This window comes from Populus trichocarpa, chromosome 5, assembly GCF_000002775.5.
Source record: "Populus trichocarpa isolate Nisqually-1 chromosome 5, P.trichocarpa_v4.1, whole genome shotgun sequence".
Classification (NCBI taxonomy): Eukaryota; Viridiplantae; Streptophyta; class Magnoliopsida; order Malpighiales; family Salicaceae; genus Populus; species Populus trichocarpa.
Genome location: NC_037289.2, coordinates 22,557,410 through 22,584,724, shown reverse-complemented (window position 1 = coordinate 22,584,724; position 27,315 = coordinate 22,557,410). Strand labels below are relative to the sequence as shown.

Below are 27,315 nucleotides of genomic sequence, written 5' to 3'. Positions count from 1 at the left end.
CATCAAAAACACCCAAAAATCATAAATTTAGATAAAAAAACAATTTAAAAAGCAATCTCAAAAAAAAAAAAAACCAAACACTTCCTAAAACTTAAAGTTGATGACAAAAACTCCAAAAGATTTCACAGGTCAGTTGACAAGGGAGCTGGAAAACCATCTCGCTTGTATAATCAACAATAGGTTATGTAGGAGTCAGAAGAGCAGAGCCGTCAAAGCGGAAGGATTCACTTATACTGCCACGCCGAACAGACATAACAGGAGATTTCAAGTCAATGACAAGAGTTCATTCACTAGACAGGTTAAATGATCTCTACAATATATTTGTGATGATAGTAAAAAACAATGAGACTGCAAGACGACATATCCATAAACAGCCAAAAATTTATTTCAAGTTAGAAAAACTATCCAATTGTTAAAGTCCCAGAACCAGATCTTAGCAACGAAATATGTGGCAATGAAGGCAAGACAGGAGTCCCAACACAAGCAGCCTGCAAGCCAAGAATCCCAACACAAGCAGCCTGAAAGGCAACTGCGTAAGATTCCATTTTCTTTCCCTGGTCTGATTTTCAAATTACAAAACTGTTCACCGCAATACCAAATAAAGTAGAAACTCCAAATTGAAAAAATCCGGCTTCCTGCTTTTAGGTTGCAAAGGAAGACCCAATTATCCGATTGCCACACCTGGCCAAAAATAACAGTAAACACATTTCCCTCCCGTAGCAGATAAAACTGAAGAAACATCCACGGTGGATAACAGAAAAGAAAAACTGATGCATGTACATACCAAATGATTCAGCGTGTTGGTGGACACAGTCTATGCTTTGTGATGTTTTGCCATCTCTTCAACATCCAATTCCACCTCCAGCACTGGAGAGTCCTTTCTCGAGCTGAAATGGCTGGCATGAGACAGCAAAAAAAAAATAAAAATCAAATCAAATATCATCAAAGATTTGCAAAAGAAAAAGAAGAAAAAGGAAGGTTTCAATAAACTAGCATTCAGCTGCTCACCTGTTCTGTACAGGACCATGGTCTACAGCTGTTTGCAGACAGTATATGACTCGGCCAACTATGTTTGACATGGAAATTGGACCAAATTTTCGACTGTCATTGGCTTCCTGTGACCCCCCAAAGAAAAATGATGAAAGAGGAAAAGAACAATCTCAGGCCATAAAAGAATCAAATACAATCTCCAGGCCAAAAGTCACAACTAAACCTAAATGCTCTTGAGAGAAAAAATAGCCGGGGAAATAGAGCATAAAAGAAGAAAAAATGACAACGAATATGAAACAAGGTAAAGTAGATATACGAATCCTTCAGTTTGATACATTTAAGAAGAAATACTAACAAAATATAAGAAAGCGCTCTTAGTGATAAATGGCTAACTGGGAAACTGCCCGACATTCTAATTAGTACCAATAGAGCCCAGTCTTAATTGGAATGAAATGCAACAAGAAGGAACTGTCCAAATATTATTGATCTCATTTGGTAATATAGTGTCCTAGTTATGGCATATAGTGTCCCAAAGATGAAAAGGAAATTAGGTTAATTTAGATATCTACAGTGCAATGCATCCTTCATGACAAAGAGACTAGGTTTCTTGAAGCCTCAAATTTTTGTGAAATCAATATCTAATCCCATCACAAGCAAAACCATATGTCTAAATGTTTCCTTGGTCAGCAATGAGACCCATACCAACTACCAAGTTTGATCATGCTAAAAGCCTTATATGATGAACTTAATAATCATCAAAAGATGACTTGAAAAATTCTGATCTTGATGGTTTAGGCATCCTTGGAAATATATATATGCAAATTTCAGTATTAGTTAACTTTGAAAAAAAGATGTGATAAGAGAACAGATCAAACAATCCATCAACCTATGTAGATCCTATTCAGAACAGATCAAACAATCCATTAGCCTATGCAGATCCTATTTTATGATGTCAAAGTAGCATGTACCTTGGCTTTCAACTTCTCATTGTCAGCCAATACCCAACATTCATCCTTGTCAAGAACAAATGGCTCATCTTTTTCCTCAGTAGACGCCATTTCATAACCTTCAATAGCAGCTAATCTTCTGACAAGAAAGTTATCTGACTTCTCAGGATCCTTCAAAAGCACTACATCTCCGACAAAAACACGCCTGCCAAGAACTATGACTTATTACTCACCATGTTATTTAGAGCAAAATAATTTTTTTTTTTATATATATATATATATATAAAGCATGAAAAAGGGTGTATCAAGGTTGCCAATAACAAATGAAAAAAAATAAAATGATCCTCATTTGCAGTAATTGAACATGGCATTGGTGGAACCTGAATGGGATGAAACAATGCTCACAGTCACATTTCTTTAATAAAAAATATATATGATCCCCATTTGTAGAAAATAAAGAGAATTTTGGTTGAACCTCGATAAGATAAACAAATACTTCTTACAATTTCTATCCTTTTCTCTCCTAGGGGTATGCATATGTACGCTTGTTTATCTTAGGCTATTGACCATGCCACATTTCTACAGAAAGACAATAAAATCTTTTCCAAATGATAGGAAATAACTGCAAAATATTCTGTTGTTACACCAAAACAAGCACACCCAATGAAAGGTGAAGGATACCTATCAAGTATGAGCTAAGGAAGAATTGCCTAAAATGGTCCGGACAAATCCACCACCAACCTAAATAAAATTGATAGTATTGAAGCATTGGGTAGAAAAAAAATAGTGTGAATTGAAGAGAGAAAGAATTCTACCGTCACAATAGCTTGTGAAAATTTAGCCTGTAATGTAACTAGATAAGAGGAAGCAGATCAATGTATCTATCAGTGTGCGTCCAAAGAATGGTTCAGTTGAACAAGTCATATCAAAGTCATCCGCCATTAGCACAGATTTCTGTTGCTGATAACCCTAGGATGGTCATGTATGAAGTTTGATATAGCTTTATACCTAGCAGCTTAAGTTTAGATGGATTCCATGGCGTGGTATTGGAATCTAACATCTGTTTTGCTTCAATGTAATGCTGTTATCCCTTGTGCTAGGTTTGTCTATGATCATTGTCAACTAGATTGCTCATGGAGTTTGGTTAGACCTGAACATAAGAGGCTTTCATGGTTCCTCTTTTTTGCTGTTGTATATATAAAGCTTGGTGTAGCTTATATGGCGCTTGGGCTTCTCTACCAAATAGCTCAAGCTTTCTTGTTGGAAAGTTTCACACAGAACAAGTTGAGGAAGCATTAGGGACAGAAGGCTGATATCACAATGTCAGCTTGTTGACCAAATGGTTTAAACTGGAGGATCGTGTGTCTTTGCATGCATATATCTTCCTTCCTCACTTGATCACTTTCTCATAAAGGTGAGACTCTTATCTCACACATGTACGTAAACATTTATGTATCCGGTCCTGAGCAATAGCATTAGAAGTTTTGTGTTAAGTCAACTCTTACGACTTGAATCCACAAGTTTACAAAATTGGCAGCCAAATACTTTGCCATCAAATGGGATTTGATTCCATAAATCCCAAAAGAATGAGCCTTAAAGTTAGATCACACAGAAAACCTCTTAGAGAAGCTCAGTTCAGATGACTAAGCTAGCAACACATCTACTAACAGCATGCCAATTAAAACACTATACAGATGGTATCAAGGATTTATTATCACCAGGCAGGGTGTCATGCATCTCGAAAACCATATGGCCCTCTAAGCACTATAAGTTTTACTCTCAACCGTATCGTTTAGTTTTCTAGCAAGCAGGCATCTATAAATCTGGCCCTACAACCAGCAATCAACAAAAACATCAAAATCCTACCTGGCAAGTGACAAGTTAGAATCGCCTATATGAATCACCCACATGCAGCATGTCACTTTCCTATTGCCTGATACATTATTTATCAAATAGTATGCTTCTCTGTGATGGTTAAGAAATTAAAAACCACAGACCCACACACATATGTGTAAGTATTCTTACATTGGATCAGCAGATGGTAACTTGCGAACAAGAAGGGTCCCCCCCTGGTCTCCAATTGTTGGGGCCATTTCCTGTCCTTTATTCCAGTGTAAAAAGGTCAACTTTCCCTGAAGTAGATTTTTCCAAACTGAATCAACGACTTCTTTATCATTGATTAAGCCACCCTTATAGCTCTGCAACAAGTTGAAGGTTATGTCAGAACAATCAATATAAAAATAGTTCAAAGATCCTTACTTTAACGACAAATATGGGTGTAGAAACAGCAGCAAAGTAATGAAGAAGTGTGCGTGGATATCATCTGATGAGTTTGACAATTCAAAAACCAAAACAAAACATAGCAATAGAAGAATCGGAAAATACAATGAATAGAGCATGTGGCAACAACTCCGAGGAACCTTATAAAACTAGATACAAATCTTTCCCAATTTGAGGACTTTTTCGTTTAACAACAAAAATCAAGCACAATTCTCGTCACTGCAACACAATATCATAATTAAGCTTCCCAGTCAAAGCATTGTTCCCACATACATACTCATAGGCACCAAATAAACAAGTCCAGAGCAAATATTTCTTATAAGTAAAAGACATGGAGCACGTAAATCTGAATGAAATAATAGCCAAGAAACAAAGCTTAGTCTCCAAAGAAGTGCAAATCATAAAAAAATAAAAGAGAAATGGCATTGAAATATCCCATCACCAGTAAACCCCTGATCAAGATCAACAAAACAAAAACCCATCAAGCAAAAAGAAATCTTTCTAACAAAGTTAAAGCATTTACACAAGCAAATGAGCCACCCAAACCCAGAAACCAAATACAAGGTAGAAAATCATCAAAACAAAGTATAAATGAGAATACTCACAAACACTCGTTAAAGCAAGAAATGAAATCATTAGAAAATGCGAGAAAAAAAATAGGCGGAGAGAGAGGGGGAACCTTATAGCTGAGAGAAACAGAGTAGTCGAGTTTGTTGGCTATGTAACGGAACCAAGTCGATACAGAAACCATTTCCTTTGCAGACAATTACTAATTTTGTTTGGTTAATATTAGTGTTTCCCCTCTTCTTTATCTTGGGCTGCCCGATTTTTTCTTAAACCCCTCGCAGATAATCCGCAAGTTTCTCCTTTCTCTCTTATTTAACAGTACCTCTCGGGAATGGCAACGGGTCCTGGTAACTTGCTTAAAAGTGATTTTTAAAATATTTTTTTCTTTGATATATATTAAAATGAAAAGAGATTAAAATAAAATGATTAGAGATTAAATTGAAAAATAAAATTTAATTAAAAAATAAATAAAAATTAAATAATTAAAATTAAAATTCATAAAAAACAAATGTTAAGAAATAAAATTAAAAATAAATAAATCAAATTTGATATAATTAAAATATTGAGAATTACTCTTCAGTGTTGCAAGAATAATACACATTTTAAGATCAAGGAAAAAAAATAAATTCATCACTAGAGATTCATCGGGTCTCGAAGGTTGCCGTGCACCAACTCATCATTGAACACCATCTTGGAAGGCGATAAACGACTACTAGTAAGTATCACATGCATCAATTATTTTTTATTTATTTATCAAAAAACTATAACACTCTTGATCCCATGTAATAATTATAAAAAAAAAAGAGGTAAAATAATATTGATGTTAGGTAAAAAAAATCAATTCCAAGAACCATGCGGTAATTATACTGTACAAGAATATAAAAAGCCTCAAAAGCTCCCAAATACAAAATGTGTTTTTTTTTCAAGGGCATAAACATAATTATACTATGTAATAAAGTGTAAAATTTTTATTTTAAACCCAGATTTCTATTCAATCCTTCAAAATTAAATGGCAAAATTATTATTTTATCATGGATTGCATTGTTTATAATCCACAGATAATGTATAATAATAAATATTCATCATGACTTCTTTTTTTTAATATTATTATCATTGATTTCAATAGACATGGTGATTAGACTTTTTATGGACATAGGTTATTTAGTTTGAATCGGGTTAAACACTAGATTTTGTGTAAGCTCATCCACTCACAACCTATTTAAAAATATAGTAAAAAATATTTTTAAAAGTGTTTTTTATATGAAAATATATTAAAATAATAGTTTTTTATTTTTTAACATCACAAAATATAATAAAAAATAGAAAAAAATTAATTTAAATTTTTTTTAAAATCACATGTTTAACTGGAATACCAAATAAGCACATAAGTATAAAGTATGCGTGGTTCAGGAAAAAAGCCCACAGCACTCGTTATTTGCAATACCGACTCCGTCTTTCCTTCAAAACGACGCGTCATTTTGTACCATGCTGAGTTCCTTTCTGTCATAAACCACGATCTTTTCGCCTTTCTTTGCCTGTTCTCATGCCATGCCTTTTGCCTGATGCCAGTACCGCACCATTCCCCTCGAACGATGTATCGTTTGTGCGGGGCCGCCTTATTAGAAAACGACATGTCATTTTCTAGGGCACGTGTATCTTGAATGGCCTCTCATCTCCACCGGCAAAAGAACAGCTGAAAATTATAACAAGCCAATTCATCCAGAGCTTTCCTTTTCTCTGCTTGCCTCTCAACAAGAACCAGGGTTTTACGATAGCATCTGACCTCAGGTTGGCCAGTTGTTTTCCTCTTAATTCTGTGTTTAATCCCATGCTGTCCTTGAGACAAGAAAATCAAAGAAAAAGCTTAACCGATTTTTTGTTTCTTATAAATTGAATCAAGGTTGTGTATTTTAGCTGTTGATGTTTGTGTTTTGAGCACAAAGAAGAGATGGACAAGCTGAAATTATCTGAATGGGGTGAACGGTTGAAGACTGGTGGGGCTCAGATGAGTCGACTTGTAAGTGATAAGGTGAAAGAAATACTGCAAACCCCAACACCTGAATCGAAGATGGTTGATGAAGCTACGTTAGAGACAATGGAGGAGCCCAACTGGGGTTTGAATCTGAGGATATGTTCGATGATTAATAGCCAAGAGTTTAGTGGTACGGAGATTGTTAAGGCTATAAAGAGGAAGATTTCGGGCAAGAATTCGGTGAGCCAAAGGCTGAGTCTTGATTTGTTGGAGGCCTGTACTTCGAATTGTGAGAAGGTGTTCTCCGAGGTGGCGTCTGAGAAGGTGTTGGATGAGATGGTTAGGATGATCGAGATTCCGCAAACGGATCAGGGGAATCGTGATCGAGCTTTGCAGTTGATTAGGGCTTGGGGAGAGTCCGAGGATCTTGAGTATCTGCCTGTCTTTCACCAGACCTATATGGTAAGCTTTCTTTCGGTAAACAAATGCTGTCATTGCTATGGAAATACACTAATTGTTTGTGTAAGATTAGGTAATAATTCGATGTGTTTAATCAAGGATCACTATTATTTTTCACACTAGCAGAGTAGCAGGTGTGATACGTATGCCTTGCGCCTTTCAAAAATTAATTTTTTAATGTTTTTTAATATATTAATATCAAAAATATTTTTTAAAAATAAAAAAATATTATTTAACAAAAAATTAATTTAAAAAATAATCATTATTATAGTACCTGAAAAGTGATTCATAGTTGATAAGCTAGTTGGTTTGGAAAAAAAAGAAAACTAGTTGGATATTTCAGCTATCTGCATGAATGTTGTAAATGGGTTATTGTATTGAACTGTAAATTTATCATTATTTGACAACTTCTTGGGTTTTGCAATATGCTGCAAATTCATAAGCCTAATAAGCTACAGTTTTAAGAATGTGGGGTTACGTACACTTTTCCATCCGTATCTTTCCTCTTAGCTACAGCTTTTGAATTCCAATGTGAGGCAGAGTTACAAATTTAGCACTTAACTATATTACTTACCATTTCTTTTTCCTTTGTAAATTAGCGTGGTAAATTTAAAAATTTTAAAAAATGGTATTGTTTGAAAAAGATTGGTAGAATGATATAGTTTGATTTCGTTCCGTTTCAAAAACGTTACATTAATTAAAATTTAAGTGCTTTTCTAGATTGAATAACACATTCCAAACACAGTTTCTTTGCAAACCGACATGGCCTTGACTTAAACCTGACAAAAATCCATAAAACACTTATATTTTTCCTTCCAAACAACCAAAAAATCGAACCCTTCCTAATTTATAAGCATCATTTGATGTTTTTATACTGAAAATCCACCTTTTCTATATTTTGAGTTTAGTTAGAATTTATTGATAGGAGTTATTGTGTTTTTTTGCATGCTTTTTGCTTTTTTAAACGGGATAAAATTTAGGTATAGTTATTTATAAACTTTGTCTAAATTTTGTTAAAATTGTAAAAGTTTTTACTCTATGATCATGATCATAAAGTAAATGAAATTTTGGGTGCTAATTGCCTAATTTACTCAACATTTCTTTGGGATTTGTGGTTATTAAGTGATAAACTGGTGCCACCTTTTTTCCTCGATGGAGAAAGATTATTGGACGGGGGTCATGCTAGAGTATCACTATGTCTCACTAACTTGTGTCATGTCTATGAATTTTTGATGGACTAACATTATGCCCATTTATTCCTTGTGTTGCTGGTCAGCACTATAAATGGACGTGCCACCCCCTCCCCTCTCTTTCCTATATTATTTTGTGCCAATTACTACTATGGTTCTCGTAGATTCTTGAAAGACAGAAAAGCCTCTGTTATTCTTTTCTCACATCTAAGATCATTTTCTGGTTGTGGCAGAGCTTGAAAGAAAGAAGTCTGCCTACACCACCAGTTGGAGATGGAAGTTCATTCCCCATGCAATATTCGTTGGAGTCGTTTGTTCACCAGGATCCATTGTCTCCTCCTGAAAGCTATCCTATTCCTGACACGGGATTGCATGGTGCAGATCATGGTACTCTTCCATATAACTCTGGGGGGGTATCAATTGAGGAAAAGAATGAAACACTTGTAACAACTCGGAACAGCCTGGAACTTCTTTCTAGTATTTTGAATGCTGAAACTGAGCCAAAACCCGTTAAGGTAATCCCTTCTTCTTTTTTTGGATGTTATTCAGTAAGAAATTACCACTCTCGTCAAACAGCTAATCCACGTTCACCTCTGTATATGCATTTTAATTTTTTTTGGAGTAGATACCAGCTTTAAGTTCATTTAACAATCCTTTTGATATGGCACAGGATAAAAAAATTCTCGTCTTTCAGTTTTTTTCATATTTTCTAATGCTATTGCGATCCACAAAATGATGTTGATACAAGCTCTAGTGGTAGTGATAAACAAAAAATTGTAATTACGAGTTTGAAAGCTCTTTGTGCTTAATATAATCCCTTTCTATGATCCTTCGCCCCATTGTGAAACACATAGCTGAGTGACTGCATTTTTTCACAAGCAAGATAGAGGAAAATAAAAGCACAATGAAATAATGGCTGCTTTCATTAATAGTTCCTGTGTGGCAGCAGGATGATCTTACAGTAAGCTTGGTGGACAAGTGCAAGCAGTCACAGCCTGTCATTCAGAGGATCATAGAGAGCACCACTGATGACGAGGCAATGCTTTTTGAGGCCCTGAATCTCCATGATGAGCTCCAACAAGTCATTCTCCGATACAACGAGTTGGAAGCTGGTATAAAATCCAGAGAGCACCTGCCTGAAAGTTCCAGTAACACCGGGGCCAATATATTGCCTGCTCAAGTTGAACCTCATAATGAAACCAAGATAGCAGATACTCCAGAAGGGCCTGCTCAAGCTGAACCTCGTAATGAAACCAGGATAGCAGATCCTCCAGAAGGGCCTGCTCAAGCTGAACCTCGTAAGGAAACCAGGATAGCAGATCCTCCAGAAGGGCCTGCTCAAGCTGAACCTCGTAATGAAACCAAGACAGCAGATCCCCCAAAAGGAGAGAGTGCTGAATTTAGCAGCCAGAAGAAAATTGACGAGCGAGAATTCAGTTAAAGCACAGTATGCAGGGTTTGTGAAAATGCACGTTGCAGGTGTACTTTCTTTAATCCTCGATTCCTTGTATGCTAATAAGTTGTCCTTTCCTGCTATGTAGTGATACATCGATAATCAGGCTGTTTTTATTAGTTAAGAGATTTTACGTAATTAAGTTGGTTATACTTATCTCCCTCGTACTTTACCAGCTGGGAATGATTTCTGGGTTTTGCATTCCTGTGTATTACAAAAAATCATGTCAGATTATTGCCAAGAGCTTGTTTTTTTCTCTGCCATTTTATTTAATTCGGTGTTTTTTTTTCATCAATGGCTCCAAATTCTTCATCTTCATGTAAAAGATTGTTCGCTTCGGGAGTACGTTAACCTAATCCATCAGTGAGCTTTCATAGTAATGTTGATTAAATTTATAATTAGAGTTGTTTTACCTACTAGTTCCTTTATATAATCCGAATTTTCCTCCATGATTAAGAGTTCGACCTGGTTACTTCAAATTTTATTTTTTTAGCTATTTTTTTATGTTATTATATAATTTTAATATACTCATCTCAAATATAATTTTTAAAAAATAAAAATTCATATTAAAAAACATGTTACTTTAATATCCGTGTAAAAAATAGTTAATTTTGTATACAACTACACAGATAAATACATTTATTAATATAAATATTGTTGCATTGTTTTTGTTGTGAAATCATGTTTTTAATTTTTTAATTTTAAATTAATTTTTTTAAGGTTTTAAAATGTTTTTGAATATATTAATTTGTTAATATAAAAAATATTTTTTTTTAATTTTAATATATTATGAAAAAACATTTTTTAAAAAAAATACCAAACACTAGTCTTATAAATCTTCATGCCTATTTGGAAACGCGGTGCAAACCACATTCCAGAAAAGTTTTAAATTTTTTTATAAAAAATAAATTTTTTATATTTTTAAATCGTTTTAATATGTTAATATCAAAAATAACATTTTTAGAATAAAAAATTATTTTAATATATTTTTAAATAAAAAATACTTTAAACCAAAATCTCTACTCTAATTACAAATATCCGATCAAATTCTTTTATTTTAAAATTCGTCCTACGGTGGCGAATGCTTAAAAAAGTTCCCACGTCAATCACTTTCGTTCCTATCATCAGACTACGTGGCACTAGTTAATTCGAATCAATTATGTTTTAGGCTCCGTTTGTTTGCAGGAAAGTTGTTTCCTTTTGGAAAGTGAATTCCTGAAAAGTGAATTATTTTCCGATGTTTGGTAGTGTTATGGAAAATGAACTGGAAAGTGTTTTTTAATGTTTGGTTATGTTATGGAAAATGAACTGGAAAATAATTTATTAATAAATTAATTTTTTTTCAAGTTTATATAATATATATAAAATATTTAATATAATATTTAATCACTTATAATAAAAAGAATGAAATCTAAAAAGTATAATGATGAATTTTTTTATTATATCCTATATTCATATATAGCTTATTTTATAAAATATAACTATATATGTCATATAATATTATAAAGATATAACCTTGTGAAATTTTTCATAAATAAAATCTATTAATATTTTTTTTTCAATTTTAAAAGCTTAAAATATGTTTTTTTCATATGAATAAAATTTTCACTATTCTATTTGTTATTACCAAAGCACTAGGAAATTAAAAAAAAATGAAAAAACAAGGAAAATGAAATACCAATAAGAAAAAGGCTAAAGAAAAATAGAAAAAAATAAAAGAAACAAAACAGTCGTTATAATAATAATAAAAAGTGACGAAAATTGAATCTCCCACACACAACAGGGGGCAAAATAGAATTTTTCTATTAATAAAAAAGAAAAATAAAATAAAACATGTGTTTTGACAAGTGTAGATTTATTTGGATAGAGTATGTGGATGAGGAGCATGTGGTCCTGTGATTGGTCACAAGAGAAGGAGACAACACACGTTTTTTTTCGGTAAGCAAAGGAAAGTGTTTTTCTTAGAATAAAAAAAGAAAAGTGTTTTCCTGCCACAAAGCATGCCTTTTTTCATTGACCGGAATTAACTTTTCTTTGACTAACTTTCCGGAAGGTTACCAAACATGGAAAACTAAGGAAAATGGTTTTCAGGAAAATGAATTCCTGAAAACAAACAAGGCATTAATAGTATTAACTATTTCTTGCGCTTAGCTGTGATATATAGTGTTTTTTATCTCGGTAATAAAAGTATTGGCGTTGTTAATTTTTTTTACCAATAATTTTTTTTTGTTGTAAACTCAAAAGCAAAAGTTTTATATATACACTTAATAAAATAAAATTAAAAAATATATTAATAAATAACAACAAATATATTGATTATAACAAAAAATTAAGTTGAGAAGCTAATATAAAAATATTATATTTTTTAAGAGATTAAATATTTGTTTTGATTTGAAATTGAATCTTAAAAATTTTGACTGGATTGAATAGATAAAATTAAATATTATTTAATGTAAAATGATTAAATTAAAAATAAAAAAATAAATGATTAACAAAATATAAAGAAAATAATATTATAAGTAATTATTACAACCATAATAGACCGTATCTTTATTTAGTATTTTTAATATTTATTTTATTTTATATTGTTTCAAATATTTATAATTTTAAAAATTATTTCACAGTTTATAAAAATTAATTTTACAAAATTAAAAAATAATTATTAAATAAAAAATAAAAAAACTCAAGTATAGGTAACATTAATTTGATCGGACGAGGGAACAAATTTGGACCCTAAGCTATGTAAGATTGCATGGGCTTGTTTTAAATTGTGGTAATAATAATGATTTAAAATGTTTTTTATTTATAAATATATTAAAATAATTTTTTTTATTTTTTAAAAATTAATTTTAATATCAATTTAAAAATATTTTTAATATCAATACATCAAAACAATATAAAATATTATTTAAAAATATTATTTTAAATAAAAAAAATTTAAAACTTTTAAAAATATAACTTACACCACGTTTCAACCACCCATGCCATCTTGCCCGGGGACAGAAGTTGAAACTTGAAATTTCCTCAGCAAGCTAATTTTTTCGGTAAAGAGTGCACAGCACACAACTGAGTGACCGAGGGATCACAAGGACATTAATGTAAATACTCACAAAATACGGGGTCCAACTGAATACGCGAAAAACCAGACGTGATCGAGCGCGTATAAATAAATTATTGAAATTTTAATAAATAAATAAATACACGATTTATTTCAGCCAATGGCACAGTAAATAATCTTAAAAAAAAAACTTCATTTTATTCCGTGCAGTTGCTCGCACACTCGCATGAAAACCCACTGCTGCTCCCCCCCCCTAAAATTTCCTCCAAAATTCTCCTCCCGCCAATTCCCTCCATCCCCCAAAAATCTCACCACTTCCCCTCCTCTCTCCACTTTCCCGGAAAATCCCCTTTCCAGCACCCCACAAAACCCTAGCACTCCATCCTTCCGCGTCGCTTGCCCCGATTTCCACTAAAAAAACCCTAATTCCACTTTCTTACGCACTGACGATAAACCCTAGGTCAGTCAAAATGCCTTCCATGTCTTCTCCAGGCAAAATCCTGAAATTGGAGATGGAAAACTTCAAATCCTACAAAGGTCTTCAAACAATTGGTCCATTCAAGGATTTCACAGCCATAATCGGCCCAAACGGAGCTGGAAAATCTAATTTAATGGACGCTATCAGTTTCGTTCTCGGTGTCCGTACTGGTCATCTCCGTGGAGCGCAGCTGAAAGACCTTATTTACGCGTACGACGACCGTGAAAAGGAGCAAAAAGGACGGAGAGCCTTCGTGCGCTTGGTTTACCTGTTGCCTGACGGGTCGGAGCTCCAATTCACCCGGGCTATTACTAGCTCTGGTGGCAGTGAGTACCGTATTGATGGCAGGGTTGTTAATTGGGATGAATACAATGCCAGGTTAAAAGAGTTGGGCATTCTTGTTAAGGCCAGGAATTTTTTGGTGTTTCAGGTGAGTTTGTTTTCCCTGGTTTCTTTTTTATTTTTGATTCTTTAAATTATCATAGTATTGTTTAACAGTTATTACTAGTGTCTATTTGGTAGATTTGGTTCTTCTGGCATTCATTTTGTGTAACAGAAGTGTTTTTTTTGTAAGATGTTGTGGTGACAGTGTATGTCATCCAATGTGGAGCTGCGTTGCTAATGCTGAATAATATCGGGGAGTAATCTCGTTTTTATTGAATAGGAGAGTCACATTTGTCTCGGCCTGAAGGAATCCGAATCTTGAACTTGAAAATATTTTGCTCGATTTTGAGAGAGAATTGACATTTTTATGTCATACTATATTGACATGGTGACTTGGCAATTGAATTTCCTGGAATCGGAGTTACATCTGACAAATGTGCATCTTTGTCTGTAGGGCGACGTGGAGTCCATTGCATCTAAAAACCCAAAAGAGCTGACCGCACTTTTTGAGCAGATATCTGGATCTGAAGATCTCAAGAGAGAATATGAAGATCTTGAAGAAAAGAAAGCCAGGGCTGAAGAAAAATCAGCTCTTGTTTATCAGAAAAAGAGAACAGTAGTTATGGAGAGGAAGCAAAAGAAAGAGCAGAAGGAAGAAGCGGAAAAGCATCTACGTTTGCAAGATCAATTGGTATGAACCATAAGATTTCTGTACAAGTTCTTAGCATGATTTACCTCCCTGTACCTTGATCATAAGTGTGTTTTTCTGTTGACCATACAATATGTGAATAGCTTGTTGGTCTTTTCACAGAATTAATTGCTTTCCATCATCCTCTTTTTCTCTATAGAAATCTTTGAAGAAAGAACACTTTCTATGGCAATTGTATACCATACACAATGACTCAATTAAGATGAATGCTGAACTTGATGCTGAAAAGAGGAATCAAGAAGATCTCATGCAAGAGCTTGAGAAGTTTGGACATGAAGCAGACAAGAAGAAGAAGGAACAAGAAAAATACCAGAAAGAGATTACGCAATGTGAAAGGAAGATCAAAGAGAGAAGTTTAAAACTTGACAAGCATGTGAGTTTTTGCAGGCATTTGTTTCACTGATAACGATTATTATCTTAAATGTCTTATAATGTGGAGGACTTTAGAGTTTTAAACACCTGGGCAAAGAAAGCTCTCCATGCCCATTAAGTCAGCAGTACATGCACATGTATGCATGTTTGTGGTTCAAGTTTGCATTCCATATCTTATGGACATGTGAATATTTTTGGACTTTTATGTTTAATGAATAACCATGTTTTTTGTCTATTGGTTCATTGATTACTTTAGGTAGTATTTTGTGGTTTATTTGTTCTGATGTTTTCTCCTGTTCACAGCAACCAGAACTTCTTAAATTAAATGAGGAAATGTCACGCATAAATTCAAAAATTAAGAGCAGTCGTAAAGAGCTTGAGAGGAAAATGGTAGAAAGGAGGAAGCATGCTGATGAGATAAAAGAGCTGGAGAGTGGCATTCAAGATCTGAGTTCTAAAATGGATGGTCTTCGTGAAAAAAGTCGAGATGTTGGTGGAAAACTTCCCTTGGCTGACGGTCAACTACAAGAATACTTCCAAATGTAAGTTTCCTTTTAGTTTAAATCGATTATTTAATCCTTTGTTCTCTACTTTTGTTTTTCTGGAATATACTCCTTTTGGGTCCTGAGTATACATTCCTTTTTATAATTGAGATACAAGGTTTTGGACAGACTGGTGGGCTATTCTTTTTGTGTGGAACTTCTAAGGTGTCTAGTTCATCATTAACTTCGATAATTGGAACAATTGACTGGGAAGTATGTATTCTTCTATCAAAGTAGTATATGCCCCTCTTCCCATCCTTTTTCATTAAACAAAGAGTATTGCTGTGAAACATATTCCTTGATGTGGGGACAGTTTTAAACTCGGATGGAATCTCTTGGCCATGGAAAGCTTTGACGATGGTAAGGACCATAATGATAATATGTAAGTCAGAAATCCTTTGAATATAAATGTAGACATTGACCTTGGTGTACCATTTCTGAGGGAGAGAGGATGATAAATTAAGTGCAAGTGAATAAACAATGGTCCCTTTATCTTGAAGTTGTTTATTTACTAATTTGTTAGTAACATGTGATAGAAGCTTGTAATTTGTGTCGGTCTATATCTCATTAATGTTCTATGGATCTGCCATCCACAACAGCTATTTGGAAGGTTGCATGCATTTTATTCTTGGGTTCTAGCTATCTCACCTATCAACTTTCTTGTTCTTCATGCTTTATCTCGTAAGTCCATAAGTAATTGCTGGCTGAATGAACAAGCAGAAGATGATTGAGGTAATTAGTAGCAGTCATGGTTTGGGGGAAATGTGTAAAAATCTGGGCATTAGTTTTTCCATTAAATGGTTGAGTACTGGGTTTTGAAAGGAGTCAAGCATTTTCTTTTGATTATAAATGATAAAGAAGGGACTTATAAACAATTTCATTATGCAGTTTATACATCATCTTCTTTTAGATGCAGATAAATCAATCATGATTTGTGTCTCCACCAAAGCTTGGCCTACTTCCATAGCTGTACTCATGGTTATTATCAGCAGTTTCAGTGGAATAAAATTTGTTCATGATGGTTGTCATTGTTTGGACCATTAAAATTTCATATCAAATAGAGAATCAATGAATTAGTTGGGCTTTTTTCTCACTTGGTTTGCTTTAGGGTGGGAAAAGGACAACAAGTGATTATGGACTTGTGCTCTTCTCTGGGTACCCTGGTGCTTGTGAATTAAGAGGAATTGAGGAAAGTTTTTGAATTGCTCACTTTCCATGCAGCCAGCATGGATTGGAATTCTATTCCGAGCACCCCTGTGGTTCTTGGCTTCTGTGGGTTTTGCAGGGTTTGTCTATCCAACATTTAAAGTGTTTTGAGAGGCCTTCTGTTTTGATTGTTTTTTTTTCCCTTCCGGTTGTGTCATATCAAAGGGGTGATTAATTCCCCCTGCTGCAAAGCTGATATGTAACATCTTTTCTATGACAAGATTCCTTTAAAAAAAAACACAAGGCTTTATTTCTTGTCCATTGATCTTGTTATTGCATTATGGAATTCCTATTGCCCTCGTCATTGTTGGAATTATAATGGTGCAGTAAGGAGGACGCTGGCATGAAAACTGTCAGGCTAAGGGATGAAAAGGAGGTTCTGGACAGGCAGCAACATGCTGATATGGAAGCTCAAAAGAATTTGGAAGAAAACCTCCAACAGTTGGAAAATCGGGCACATGAACTGGATTCCCAGGACAAACAAATGCGTGAAAGAATGAAAAAGATTCTTGATGCTTCTACAAAGCATAAAAATGAGGTGATTGATCTGAAAAAGGAATTGCGTGAGATGCAAGATAAACATCGGGATTCCAGGTTATTTAACTTGTTCCCTTGTTGGTTTGCTTGTTAACATTTGTCTTTTCTCCATAGTAGTAGATGTTCCTTGTCTTAGAGAACTGTGTTCTTTGGCATCTAGTTCTTCTCTTTTTGTTTGATCAGATGCTGAATAGTTCTTTTACTCAAATGAAAGTGATATTTGTTAACTAGAGATCCTTTTTGTTGTCAGGCACAAATATGAGAACTTGAAGTCCAAAATTGGTGAAATAGAAAACCAGCTACGTGAATCGAGAGCAGATAGACATGAGAATGAGAGGGATGCTAAGCTGTTTCAAGCAGTTGAGACTCTCAAACGCCTATTTCAAGGAGTTCATGGCCGGATGATTGATCTCTGCAGGCCAACCCAGAAGAAGTACAACCTTGCTGTTACTGTTGCTATGGGGAAGTTCATGGATGCAGTTGTGGTTGAGGATGAAAACACGGGGAAAGAGTGCATCAAGGTACTCATTTTATCTGCTGAGTTACTATTTTTTCTCTAGCATGTTTTGTAATTCTGGTTATTAATATCTGCACATTTCATTCCTGCATTATTTCATCTATGCTGTTACTGGAGTTCTGTTATTGGTCTCTTGATTTCTAGATGTAATTGTGATGAAGTTTGTTGAGAACTTTTGTTTGTCTGAAAGTAATACAACAATTCATTCATTTTGGTTTCTGCAGTATTTGAAAGACCAAAGGCTTCCTCCTCAGACATTTATACCTCTTCAATCAGTTCGTGTAAAGCCAGTAATTGAAAGGTTGCGTACCTTAGGTGGTACTGCAAAGCTGGTCTTTGATGTGATCCAATATCCTTTGAAAAAGTTTGGTATCAGCCAAAATCATGATTACGATGCATTTCATGCTTTTGACATCAACTTTTTGATTGAGTTTTTGTTATTGAACTATTAATTATTATTTTTATATGCGATACATTTGTTTCCTTTTCACCGTTTCTTCATATGGATTCTATGTTTTTATTTGTTTGATGCCAACATGCATGTTTAATGATAATTGTTTTTTGGAGAATGAACAATATGGTATTTGATGTTGCGTAATCAGTCACTCATGGATTGCATGTTAATAACTTAGTTCCCTTGTGTGATCTTTTTTCTCTTGTAGAATTTAATGAAAAAGAGGTTATTGTTTTTTATTTTATGATTTTCTTTTTCTGTATCAAGTTTAAGAAATGAATGCTGTTGGGACTGCATGAATCACTGGTGGTTTTTACCAATTTGATAATTTTATGTATTTGCTGCGGCAGATATTTCTTATTCGATTTGCCTGTCTGTTTGATGTCAGTTGATAATGCTTGGCTGTTTCTGTTACACTTTAGGAGTTTCTAGCTGGCCAATATGGACCCTATTTTAATATTTTGATGGAGTTTGGCGTCTTTTTTTATGGCTAATGTCTAGGTTTTACTGTCAAACTACAATGACGATAGCGAGTTAGTTGACATACTGTGGGGCTAGCATATTCCTAAGGAAAAAGGGTGTGCTAACAGGAAAGAACAAGTGATGTTTCTTTAAGCTGAACTGATCTCTTGAACATCTTAGTGGGCCATCTTTCCGGTGAACACTAATGGCTGTTTAAGGTTAGGAGGCGCATAAGGTCCTCCTCTAGCTGTATATTTTGTGTCATGATAGAGGATATCTCTTAGCTCCTTTTTTTCCGAGGATGCCATTGCCAGAACTTTATGTTGGATTGATGTTTTTAGGTCTAGGTGGCTAAAATTTGTGAGACCTTTTCTTCCAGCAATATTCTATTTTCCCAAAACCTCTTTTTCATAGCTGAGACATGTCCTGTAGTGAGTGTTATGCCATTGGTGAATTTGTAGGGTTTGGTAGCAATTTTGATTGTCTAAATAATTGGGGAACCTCAAGGAACTTTTGTAGTCATAAATTTAATGGTAATGGTATGTGTTGTGAATCTCAGATCCACCTCCAGTAAGTGTCCTGCCCTTCCTCTGCATGATGGTGATGAGGTTACGAATAGCCAAACTCAGGAATGTGTTTCAAATCAAATCACTTTCTGCTTAAATATTCTCAAATATTTGTTGCATTAACTTGGAAGCTGCCATTCTGCATTTCATCTCAATATCTGTTTTCAGTTTTGTTAACCAAGTTCTGGGGTATTGTAGCAAGACATGAGTAGATCTGCTCTCTTATTTTGAGCTTTATCTGTACTATAGATTTCTCTTCTTTGCTTTTGTGTTGCTCTCGTCCTTTGGTTTTTTAATTAAGAATAATTAATGTGCTGGTCAATAGATATTCAAGAGCGCTGTTAATTGCAGTCGAAAGAATTAAAAGAAGAAACAAAAAATCAAATCAAATCAAATCAATCAAATTCCATGATTTTGACTTAACAATTGCACATTTGATCCTGTCCTGGAGAAGGCAATTCTTTTTGCTGTTGGAAATACTCTAGTGTGTGATGAACTTGATGAAGCCAAGGTTCTTAGCTGGACTGGGGAGAGATTTAGAGGTAATTATTCAATACCAGTTTTTGCTACAAATGATTGGTATCTTTAGTTCCCTTTGTTTTCTATATAATTTAAAATCTGAAGTTATTTGTGCTTGCATCAGTTGTAACAGTAGATGGGATCCTGCTCACAAAGTCTGGCACAATGACTGGTGGCACCAGTGGTGGAATGGAAGCAAAGTCAAAACAGTGGGATGATAAAAAGATTGAAGGTCAAAACACCTGATTTGAATCATAGTTCTGCTCTGAATTACTCTTTCTCCTTTTGTCTATTTGCTGCAAGACTAATGTTGGTATTCTGTAGGCCTGAAAAGGAAGAAAGAACAACTTGAGTCTGAGTTGGAGGAGCTTGGGTCAATCAGGGAGATGCATTTAAAGGAGTCTGAAGCATCAGGAAAAATGAGTGGGCTTGAAAAGAAGATTCAGTATGCAGAGATTGAGAAGGTAATTTTCCTGACTAAGATTGTTTAACTTCATTTCTCTTTGTATACAGATAAAACTTCTAGTCAGTTTTAAATGGTTTTGGGAATACTTGATTGGTTACCACTCAAATGTGTTTCCCCTTTGTAGCCCCTTTTGTGCTTCCACTGAGTCAACTCTGTTCTCACTTCTGCTGATTTTGTTGCAGAAAAGTATCGAGGACAAACTTGCAAACATGAAAAAGGAGAAGCGGGTTATTAAAGAAGAAATTGACCGTATAAACCCTGAACTTCGTAAGGTGAATTTTCAATCATGACCATGTGTATATCTATCTTCACCTAGACATTTTAAAACAGTTAAATATATTGCTTCCTTGATATTGCTTCCAGTTAAAAGAAACTGTCGAAAAGAGGGCCACTGAAATTAGGAAGCTGGAGAAGAGAATCAATGACATTGTTGACCGAATATATAGAAAATTTAGTGAGGATGTTGGGGTGGAAAATATTCGTGAATATGAAGAAAACCATGTTAAGGCTGCACAACACATGGCTGAAGAAAGGTTAAGCTTGAGTAACCAGCTAGCAAAGCTGAAGTACCAGTATGTTATCTTTTCTCCCGCTACCATATTTTATCTATATTTGTGTCTTGTGGAATGCTTTCCTTTTTTGCATGTATGAATTGTTGGCTGTAGTTTCCGTGGAAAATATGACTAACACCCTTTTCCCTGGCAATCACAAATGATTTTCAGTCTCTGGGAAAATAAGAAACTTCAATTGCCTGTAAACCTACAGTTCAGCACCTGTAATCTAGTCTGGTCTATCGTGTAGTTGTTTTCATTGGTCTTTATACTCCCACCATAGCTGCTATGGCCATCAATTTTCTGTTGAGGCGATTCATCCATACAAATTGCAAGTTCACCACATGATCGATCTTGATGCTGATGGTTGGGAACTGTCGGTCTTGTTAACTGTTTTAACAAAATAGCAGGTCTAGGACTTCTTCCTGGCTTCAATGCCTAAGATTTCTGTGTGGCTTTTTCTTGCCACCTTGACAAATATCTTGACAATATAGTTTTATTAAACCCTTCTCTAAATGCTGGAAGCTACAATGATGATTTATCATACCTTCCCCTCATCAAAGGGCATGGTCTGGTTTTGGATTTTGTTATCTGCAACAGAAATGCATGCAAGTGGGAGATTCTTCTTTTCCACTTTAGAACGACAGGGGTACAGAATTGGTGGCATCAAAGGCTCCACCAATATTTCAAAGGTTTTTTGTTGTTGGAAAATATGTCGACTTAGATGTATTGGATACAGACATGTTCTCTCAGGGACTTCTTTTCCTGTTAAATGACATGTTAAACATTGTTACTTTCAAGTGTAAAAACCAATGCCATTAATGGTTGCAAAGACAGGTAGGAAACATACATTAATCTTCTTCAAATGTTTCTAAGAGTTACTATCATCATCCAATCCTAACAGGCCTGTCGATTTACTTCACTGAGGTCCTGTTAATTTCACTTCACTGGAGTTTCTGAATACTTCATCAGTCTTCTTTCAGTAACTGTATTAGCATAAGCACATCTAACATTTGCTGTGTGTATTTGTTCACTTGGGTGTGATAAAAATGCTTAACTCTGGTGCTAGGAAGAAATTGGGTTGTCAAAAGAAGGAATAGAGGGAGGTAGAGAGACTAGTGGTAGCTGGTTTAACTTTGCAGTTTGCAGGATCCTTTTCTTTTATTTTCTTTTTGTTCTTCATCCTTAATAAAGCTTCTTTATTCATCCACAAAAATGAAAAAAAAAAAAAAAACAGGAGTGAATATAGGAGCAAATTGTTTCTGTTCTTGTAATTCAAGTTTTTGTTTCCCTAGGTTTATATGGTGGAGAAGGAAGTTAGTGCTCTTAGTTTAAGAACATACCTTGTAAGCTATACATTGTGCACTTTTCCGAAAGTTTAGTTGATAGGGCTATAATACAGTGCCACGATTAAGTCCTGCAAACTGGTAAAATAATATATGATCCATTGGACTAGAATCTTTTTGCTAATTTTGTCCTTTTCCTATAATTTCACTTTAGCTCTAAGCTCTAAATCCCTAAATTTAACAATTTATATGAAATAATCCTATTTACAACAAATGCAAAAAATTCCTAAAAACAATATCAATAATACAAGATAGTTCCAAAATATTTAATTTTTTACAAAATTATTCTGAATTTTATTATTGTTAATATTATTTTTGGTGTTCATGAGAGATTGAACAATATATGAATTTTTTCTTTTATATATTTAGATGTTTAACTTCAGTCTCAAGTTTAGGCAAAAACCTCCAAGTCCAATCTAATAAAAAATGTTTCAAACATGAAAAGTACCAAATCATATATAAATTTGAATTGAAATTGATCAATTGTAAATATATTTAACCAAATGGGCTTAAGACAAAATTGATTGAATGAATAAGAGATCCAAAATACATGTGCCTAATTCTTTCTTTCTTTATTTTTCTTTTTAAGAATTTGATTATGATTAAGTATTGATAGAATTGGCAAAATTAACAGAAACAAAATTGAATTCTTGTTCCATTTTTTAAAATTAAACAGTTAATTGTATGCTTCATAAATTAAAATAAAAAACCAAACTATTTTAGGACTTCCATAAATATTAAAGACTACATGCCAAAAAAGAAAATTTTTATTATTCTATTTTTTTTTGTCTAGGACCTAATCACACAATCACAAAAATTAGGGATCAGAATGTAATTTGATGTTTGCATGATGTGGGTTCCTTTTATGGGTGTCTCGGTGCCTTTTTCTGAGTTGAAATAATTGAAGACACATGCTAATATAAGGATGAGCCTCTGAACTTCTGTTGTGATGTGCTAAGAGCTGATGTAGTGATGTATAACTTGCCGAGTCATTTTATCTTTGTATAGTTGAGATTGTATTCGAAGGGAGCCTTTCTGTGATTATTAACTCTATTTGACCATTTATCTTCATATGAACTGTCATTTGCAAACCTTTTTCTTTCCTTTTCAGGTTGGAGTACGAGCAAAAACGGGACATGGAATCACGAATTAGAAAACTAGAATCTTCTCTCGCTGCTTTAGAAAATGATTTGAAACAAGTTCAGAAAAAAGAGGCCCAAATTAAATTAGCATCTGATAAAGCTACTGATGAGATTAATAAATGGAAGGAAGAAATGAAAGGTAATTTGGTTCTTTATTTTCTCATATAAAGTGGAGTGTTTTGTCAAGGAGTTAAACTATAAGTAACAGACCCACCCTTCCAAATTTGTTCTACTGTAAGATGCGCATTTATGAGAAGAGATTATCCGCAAGTCTAGCCCATGCAAATTTCTGAGGAATGAATTTGATTTTCAATTGTATTCCAGGATGAGAAAAAAAGGCTGCTAACATGGTTGCCATTGTGTATTTGGTTGCGTTCATCTTAATATGATTCACCATGACCTTGCTTTTTACCTTTCTTCCCTTTAATTTTGTCTCATTGTGACAAACTCATTAGTTATATAGAATAATATTTAAAGTGAGATGCTGTTGAAAATGTAGAATATTAAATTTGTTTTATGGTAGGCAAACAAAAAGAAGAAAAATACTTACCAACTTATCCTACTCAAAAGAACTAAAGGGTATTAAGAATTGAGGGAGCTTCACTGTCACAATCTGCATACTGTTAAGGCAAGTTCATTTGGAGTGAAATTTGCATGTTCAGCTAATTGAACATTGTGGTCAATGAAAATCATGTAGAATTAACTCCTGAATCTTTGAGAGGCCAATTGGCTTAGAATGTTGTTTTTTATTTTCTGCCGTTCCTTCTCCTTCAAGTGGATATTCTTGTTTGGTCGCATTTACAATTTTCTCATCTTCCTAATCTTATAGAGTGGAAATCCAAGTCAGAAGAGTGCGCAAATGAGATACGTGAATGGACGAAGAAGGGTTCTGCAGTTACAAGCAACTTATCTAAGCTTACCCGTCTTATAAACTCAAAGGTCCTACAACATTTTCTTAGTGAATTTTTCTTTACTGAAAGATTCTCTTTTAACAGCAAGGAAGATGTAATGACCTAGCCCTCAAATTGGTGCTGACATATTTTCTGATGGTTTTACAGGAGACACAGATTGCACAGCTATCTTCCTGGAAGCAGGATATAGTGGAGAAGTGTGAATTAGAAAATATAAACCTTCCCACTGTTTCTGACCCAATGGACATTGACTCGCCAATTCCTGGGCCGGATTATGATTTTAGTCAGCTAAATAGATCTCTTCAGGATAGGAGACCTTCTGTCAGAGAGAAGATTGAGGCAGATTTTAAGCAAAAGATAGATGCCTTGATATCAGAAATTGAAAAAACCGCACCAAACTTGAAGGCACTGGATCAATATGAGGCTCTGAGAGAGAGAGAGAGGGTAGTCACTGAAGAGTTTGAAGCAGCCAGAAAGGAGGAGAAGCAAATAGCTGATTCTTACAATGGAGTTAAGCAGAGAAGGTAATAATTGCATAGTTTTCTTCGGCAAGCCATTTAGTAAGAACGATCAGGATTCAGGACAAATTTTTATCTGACTTGTGTTTGAAGGAATAAAATCTGGTCAGTAAACACAATCTGGGAAAATAATTACCATCTTTATACAAAAAGTGCAACAAATGCTTGATAGTTCTTTAATACGAAGTGAAGTTGGCAACTGTATCTTTGATATTGGTTTCCTAGTGATTGTCATCTGAAAGAGCATACTTGGAGTGCTTACACAGAATTTCTTGTCGTAAAAATTAGCAACTATTTTTATGGAATTTCTTGGAAAACACACACTGCTTGGACTTGGGACTTGAACAATCTGCTCATTAGCTTAGTAAACTCCTTAATCAGAAGAAACCTAAGGATAGTCCTTGAGGGGAGAAAAAGAGGAAACTAGAATTTTCAAATATATGGGGAATTTATTTGTGGTGCATTCTGCATTCTCTTCCATAATAGAACTTTTGTTTGTTTTATCATCAAAAGGTGTTGTGGAAAAGGAAAGGTGATACTGCATAAACTTGCATACAGAGACAAAATGCATAAACACATATCTAGCATTGACACTCCTGCAAAAACATATGATTGCTCATGCACGGGCAGAAGTATCTGCAGTCATTCACTGGAATGCATGCTCATTCCGATTATACAATACACATGTCCATGTTTCCTACAAGTAAAGAGGAAAAAGAATTTCAGATAATGGCTTACTTCCAACTTCTTTATTCTTTAGAATGCATAGCTTGATTTTTTAAATGGGAATCATAGTTGGTGGAATTACTGATAATATATACCTGGCTGTATATGTATTTTTCAGTTTCTTTGGTTTTGTGTTTATTAATCTTCAATCTTGTTCTGCTTGCAATGCCATCTGCTTCTTGATATTTTTCTTTGTTACTTTGATGGCCCAAATTAACTCAAAGTAACTCTACCAATATTTTACCAACAATACTTCATACTTCATTTCTGTTTACAAAGGTACGAGTTGTTTATGGGAGCTTTCAACCACATATCAAATAGTATTGATAAGATTTACAAACAATTGACAAAGAGCAGCAATCATCCATTGGGCGGAATGGCATATTTGAGCTTAGAAAACGAGGATGATCCTTTTCTACACGGTATCAAATACACTGCTATGCCACCACAAAAGCGTTTTCGAGATATGGAACAGCTCTCTGGTGGGGAGAAGACTGTTGCAGCGCTGGCATTACTCTTTTCCATCCACAGGTATGTCCTTAGAGATCAGTGAACTGTTTCTTAAATGTAACAGTTAGACATTGCATGGTTTCTAATACCTTTGCATTTGACTCTCTTGTTCCTGGGGTAAAACTACAAGTTCTTGGCGCCTCTGTAAAAGTAGGTGACCAAGTATATAATGTCCAGGCTTGGATTTTAGTTTTTAATAGATTTTGAGCATCAAAAGGTGGTGTGATGGTATGCTGAAAAAGCGTTGAATGCTTTATATACACTGGCATGGGTAGAAAATGCAGTTTTCCCTTGAACTAATACAAGTTACCCCTATCACGACAAGGTCCTTAATTTCTTCTCTTTTAATCCTCCATTTGGTGATCTTATTTATTTTTTAATGCAACTTTTAGTTTATAGGTGCTTCTTCTGGATTGATGATTTACTCATGCATCAAATTTCTGAAATAAAGCAGCAAAGTGTACTCGAGGATCAGGGATGATCCTCACATGATATGCATTTTCTCATAATCTAATATTACTCCTTTTCCCGGAGAGTTGTTTCAGCTACAAGCCTTCACCATTTTTCATACTGGATGAAGTCGATGCTGCATTGGATAATTTAAATGTTGCAAAGGTAGCTGGATTCATTCGAGCAAGATCATGTGAAGGAACCAGGGGTATTGTGGATGCTGATGGTGGCAGTGGTTTTCAGAGTATCGTGATCTCTCTGAAGGATAGCTTTTATGACAAGGCCGAAGCATTGGTCGGGGTTTACAGGGACTCTGAGAGGAGGTGAGCTTTATCTTATCATCAGCATCATTATTCACGCAACTTTATCGGGTTATGGTTTTGCATGTCAACAAGTTTGATCTGTGACACAAGTGTTTTTTTTTCTTTTTTCCCTCACTGCAGTTGCTCAAGAACTCTGACGTTTGACCTGTCAGTATATCGACCATCTTGAGAATCCAATCGCAGATTAGCATCTTGTTTGTTTGGTTGGCTCAAATCTTTAAACTTTGTAGATATGACATTACAACCTGCGTAGCTACTTCTCTTTCTTTCTAGGCAGTGTGATAGTTGTGCCAGTTTCTCACCTCCTCTGATCATCTAAATCCCGAGACGTGTATTAATGACCTTAGAGATGGAATATAAAATCTGATTTGTGAATCAAGGTCCCGAGAAATCTCGTACCGAAGCATTGAAGCATGCATTTCTATTACCATGCCATTTACACGTGCACCGTATCTTCAACTTTTTATTTCTATGGTGCGTTGTGTTGTTGTGCTGTGGTTTGTTTTTTCTTTTCTTTTCTTCCCTTAATCATATATTTGAAATTGTTGTTAAAATCTTGATAAAAAAAAATTATAACCTGTAGTTTTTCTTCAATTTATTTTTTCAAACCACAATTATAATGCTGCCAGTAGAAGGCTGAACAAGATTTGTGATCCGAACCAAATTTTTATGGGTGCTAGGATGCAGTCTTATTTCATTTATAACTAATG

The 27,315-nt window shown here is 34.5% G+C and overlaps 3 protein-coding genes across 7 annotated transcripts; 2 read left to right on the top strand and 1 right to left on the bottom strand.

Annotated features, from left to right (window-relative positions):
- Positions 1-361: 361 nt before the first annotated feature.
- Positions 362-5,132, bottom strand: LOC7454350 (uncharacterized). 2 transcript variants are annotated; one of them, XM_002306816.4, is made up of 6 exons: positions 4,897-5,132; positions 3,963-4,135; positions 1,959-2,142; positions 1,009-1,115; positions 785-896; positions 362-681 (listed from the first exon to the last, which is right to left on the bottom strand). In XM_002306816.4, the coding sequence occupies exons 1-5, from the start codon at positions 4,966-4,968 to the stop codon at positions 815-817; spliced, it is 618 nt and encodes a 205-aa protein (XP_002306852.2). In that variant the 5' UTR covers positions 4,969-5,132; the 3' UTR covers positions 362-681; positions 785-814. The 2 variants fall into 2 exon arrangements, with proteins under 2 accessions (XP_002306852.2, XP_052309384.1); XM_052453424.1 differs by having other exon boundaries at positions 362-896; positions 4,897-5,122.
- Positions 5,133-6,339: 1,207 nt separating this feature from the next.
- LOC7454349 (TOM1-like protein 2) lies at positions 6,340-10,149 on the top strand. 4 transcript variants are annotated; one of them, XM_024601799.2, is made up of 4 exons: positions 6,340-6,572; positions 6,685-7,218; positions 8,639-8,920; positions 9,352-10,149. In XM_024601799.2, the coding sequence occupies exons 2-4, from the start codon at positions 6,733-6,735 to the stop codon at positions 9,844-9,846; spliced, it is 1,263 nt and encodes a 420-aa protein (XP_024457567.1). In that variant the 5' UTR covers positions 6,340-6,572; positions 6,685-6,732; the 3' UTR covers positions 9,847-10,149. The 4 variants fall into 4 exon arrangements, with proteins under 4 accessions (XP_024457567.1, XP_024457566.1, XP_052309160.1 ...); XM_052453200.1 differs by having other exon boundaries at positions 6,347-6,572; positions 9,355-10,149; XM_024601798.2 differs by having other exon boundaries at positions 6,340-7,218.
- Positions 10,150-13,125: 2,976 nt separating this feature from the next.
- LOC7454347 (structural maintenance of chromosomes protein 1) lies at positions 13,126-26,980 on the top strand. Its single transcript, XM_052453149.1, has 18 exons — positions 13,126-13,824; positions 14,233-14,469; positions 14,627-14,860; positions 15,163-15,401; positions 16,935-17,201; positions 17,395-17,665; positions 17,886-18,012; positions 19,578-19,685; positions 19,787-19,894; positions 19,987-20,126; positions 20,311-20,400; positions 20,492-20,700; positions 23,137-23,306; positions 23,997-24,106; positions 24,226-24,602; positions 25,602-25,853; positions 26,378-26,605; positions 26,726-26,980. Exons 1-18 carry the CDS (start codon positions 13,387-13,389, stop codon positions 26,772-26,774), a joined length of 3,654 nt encoding a protein of 1,217 aa, XP_052309109.1. The 5' UTR covers positions 13,126-13,386; the 3' UTR covers positions 26,775-26,980.
- Positions 26,981-27,315: the final 335 nt, after the last annotated feature.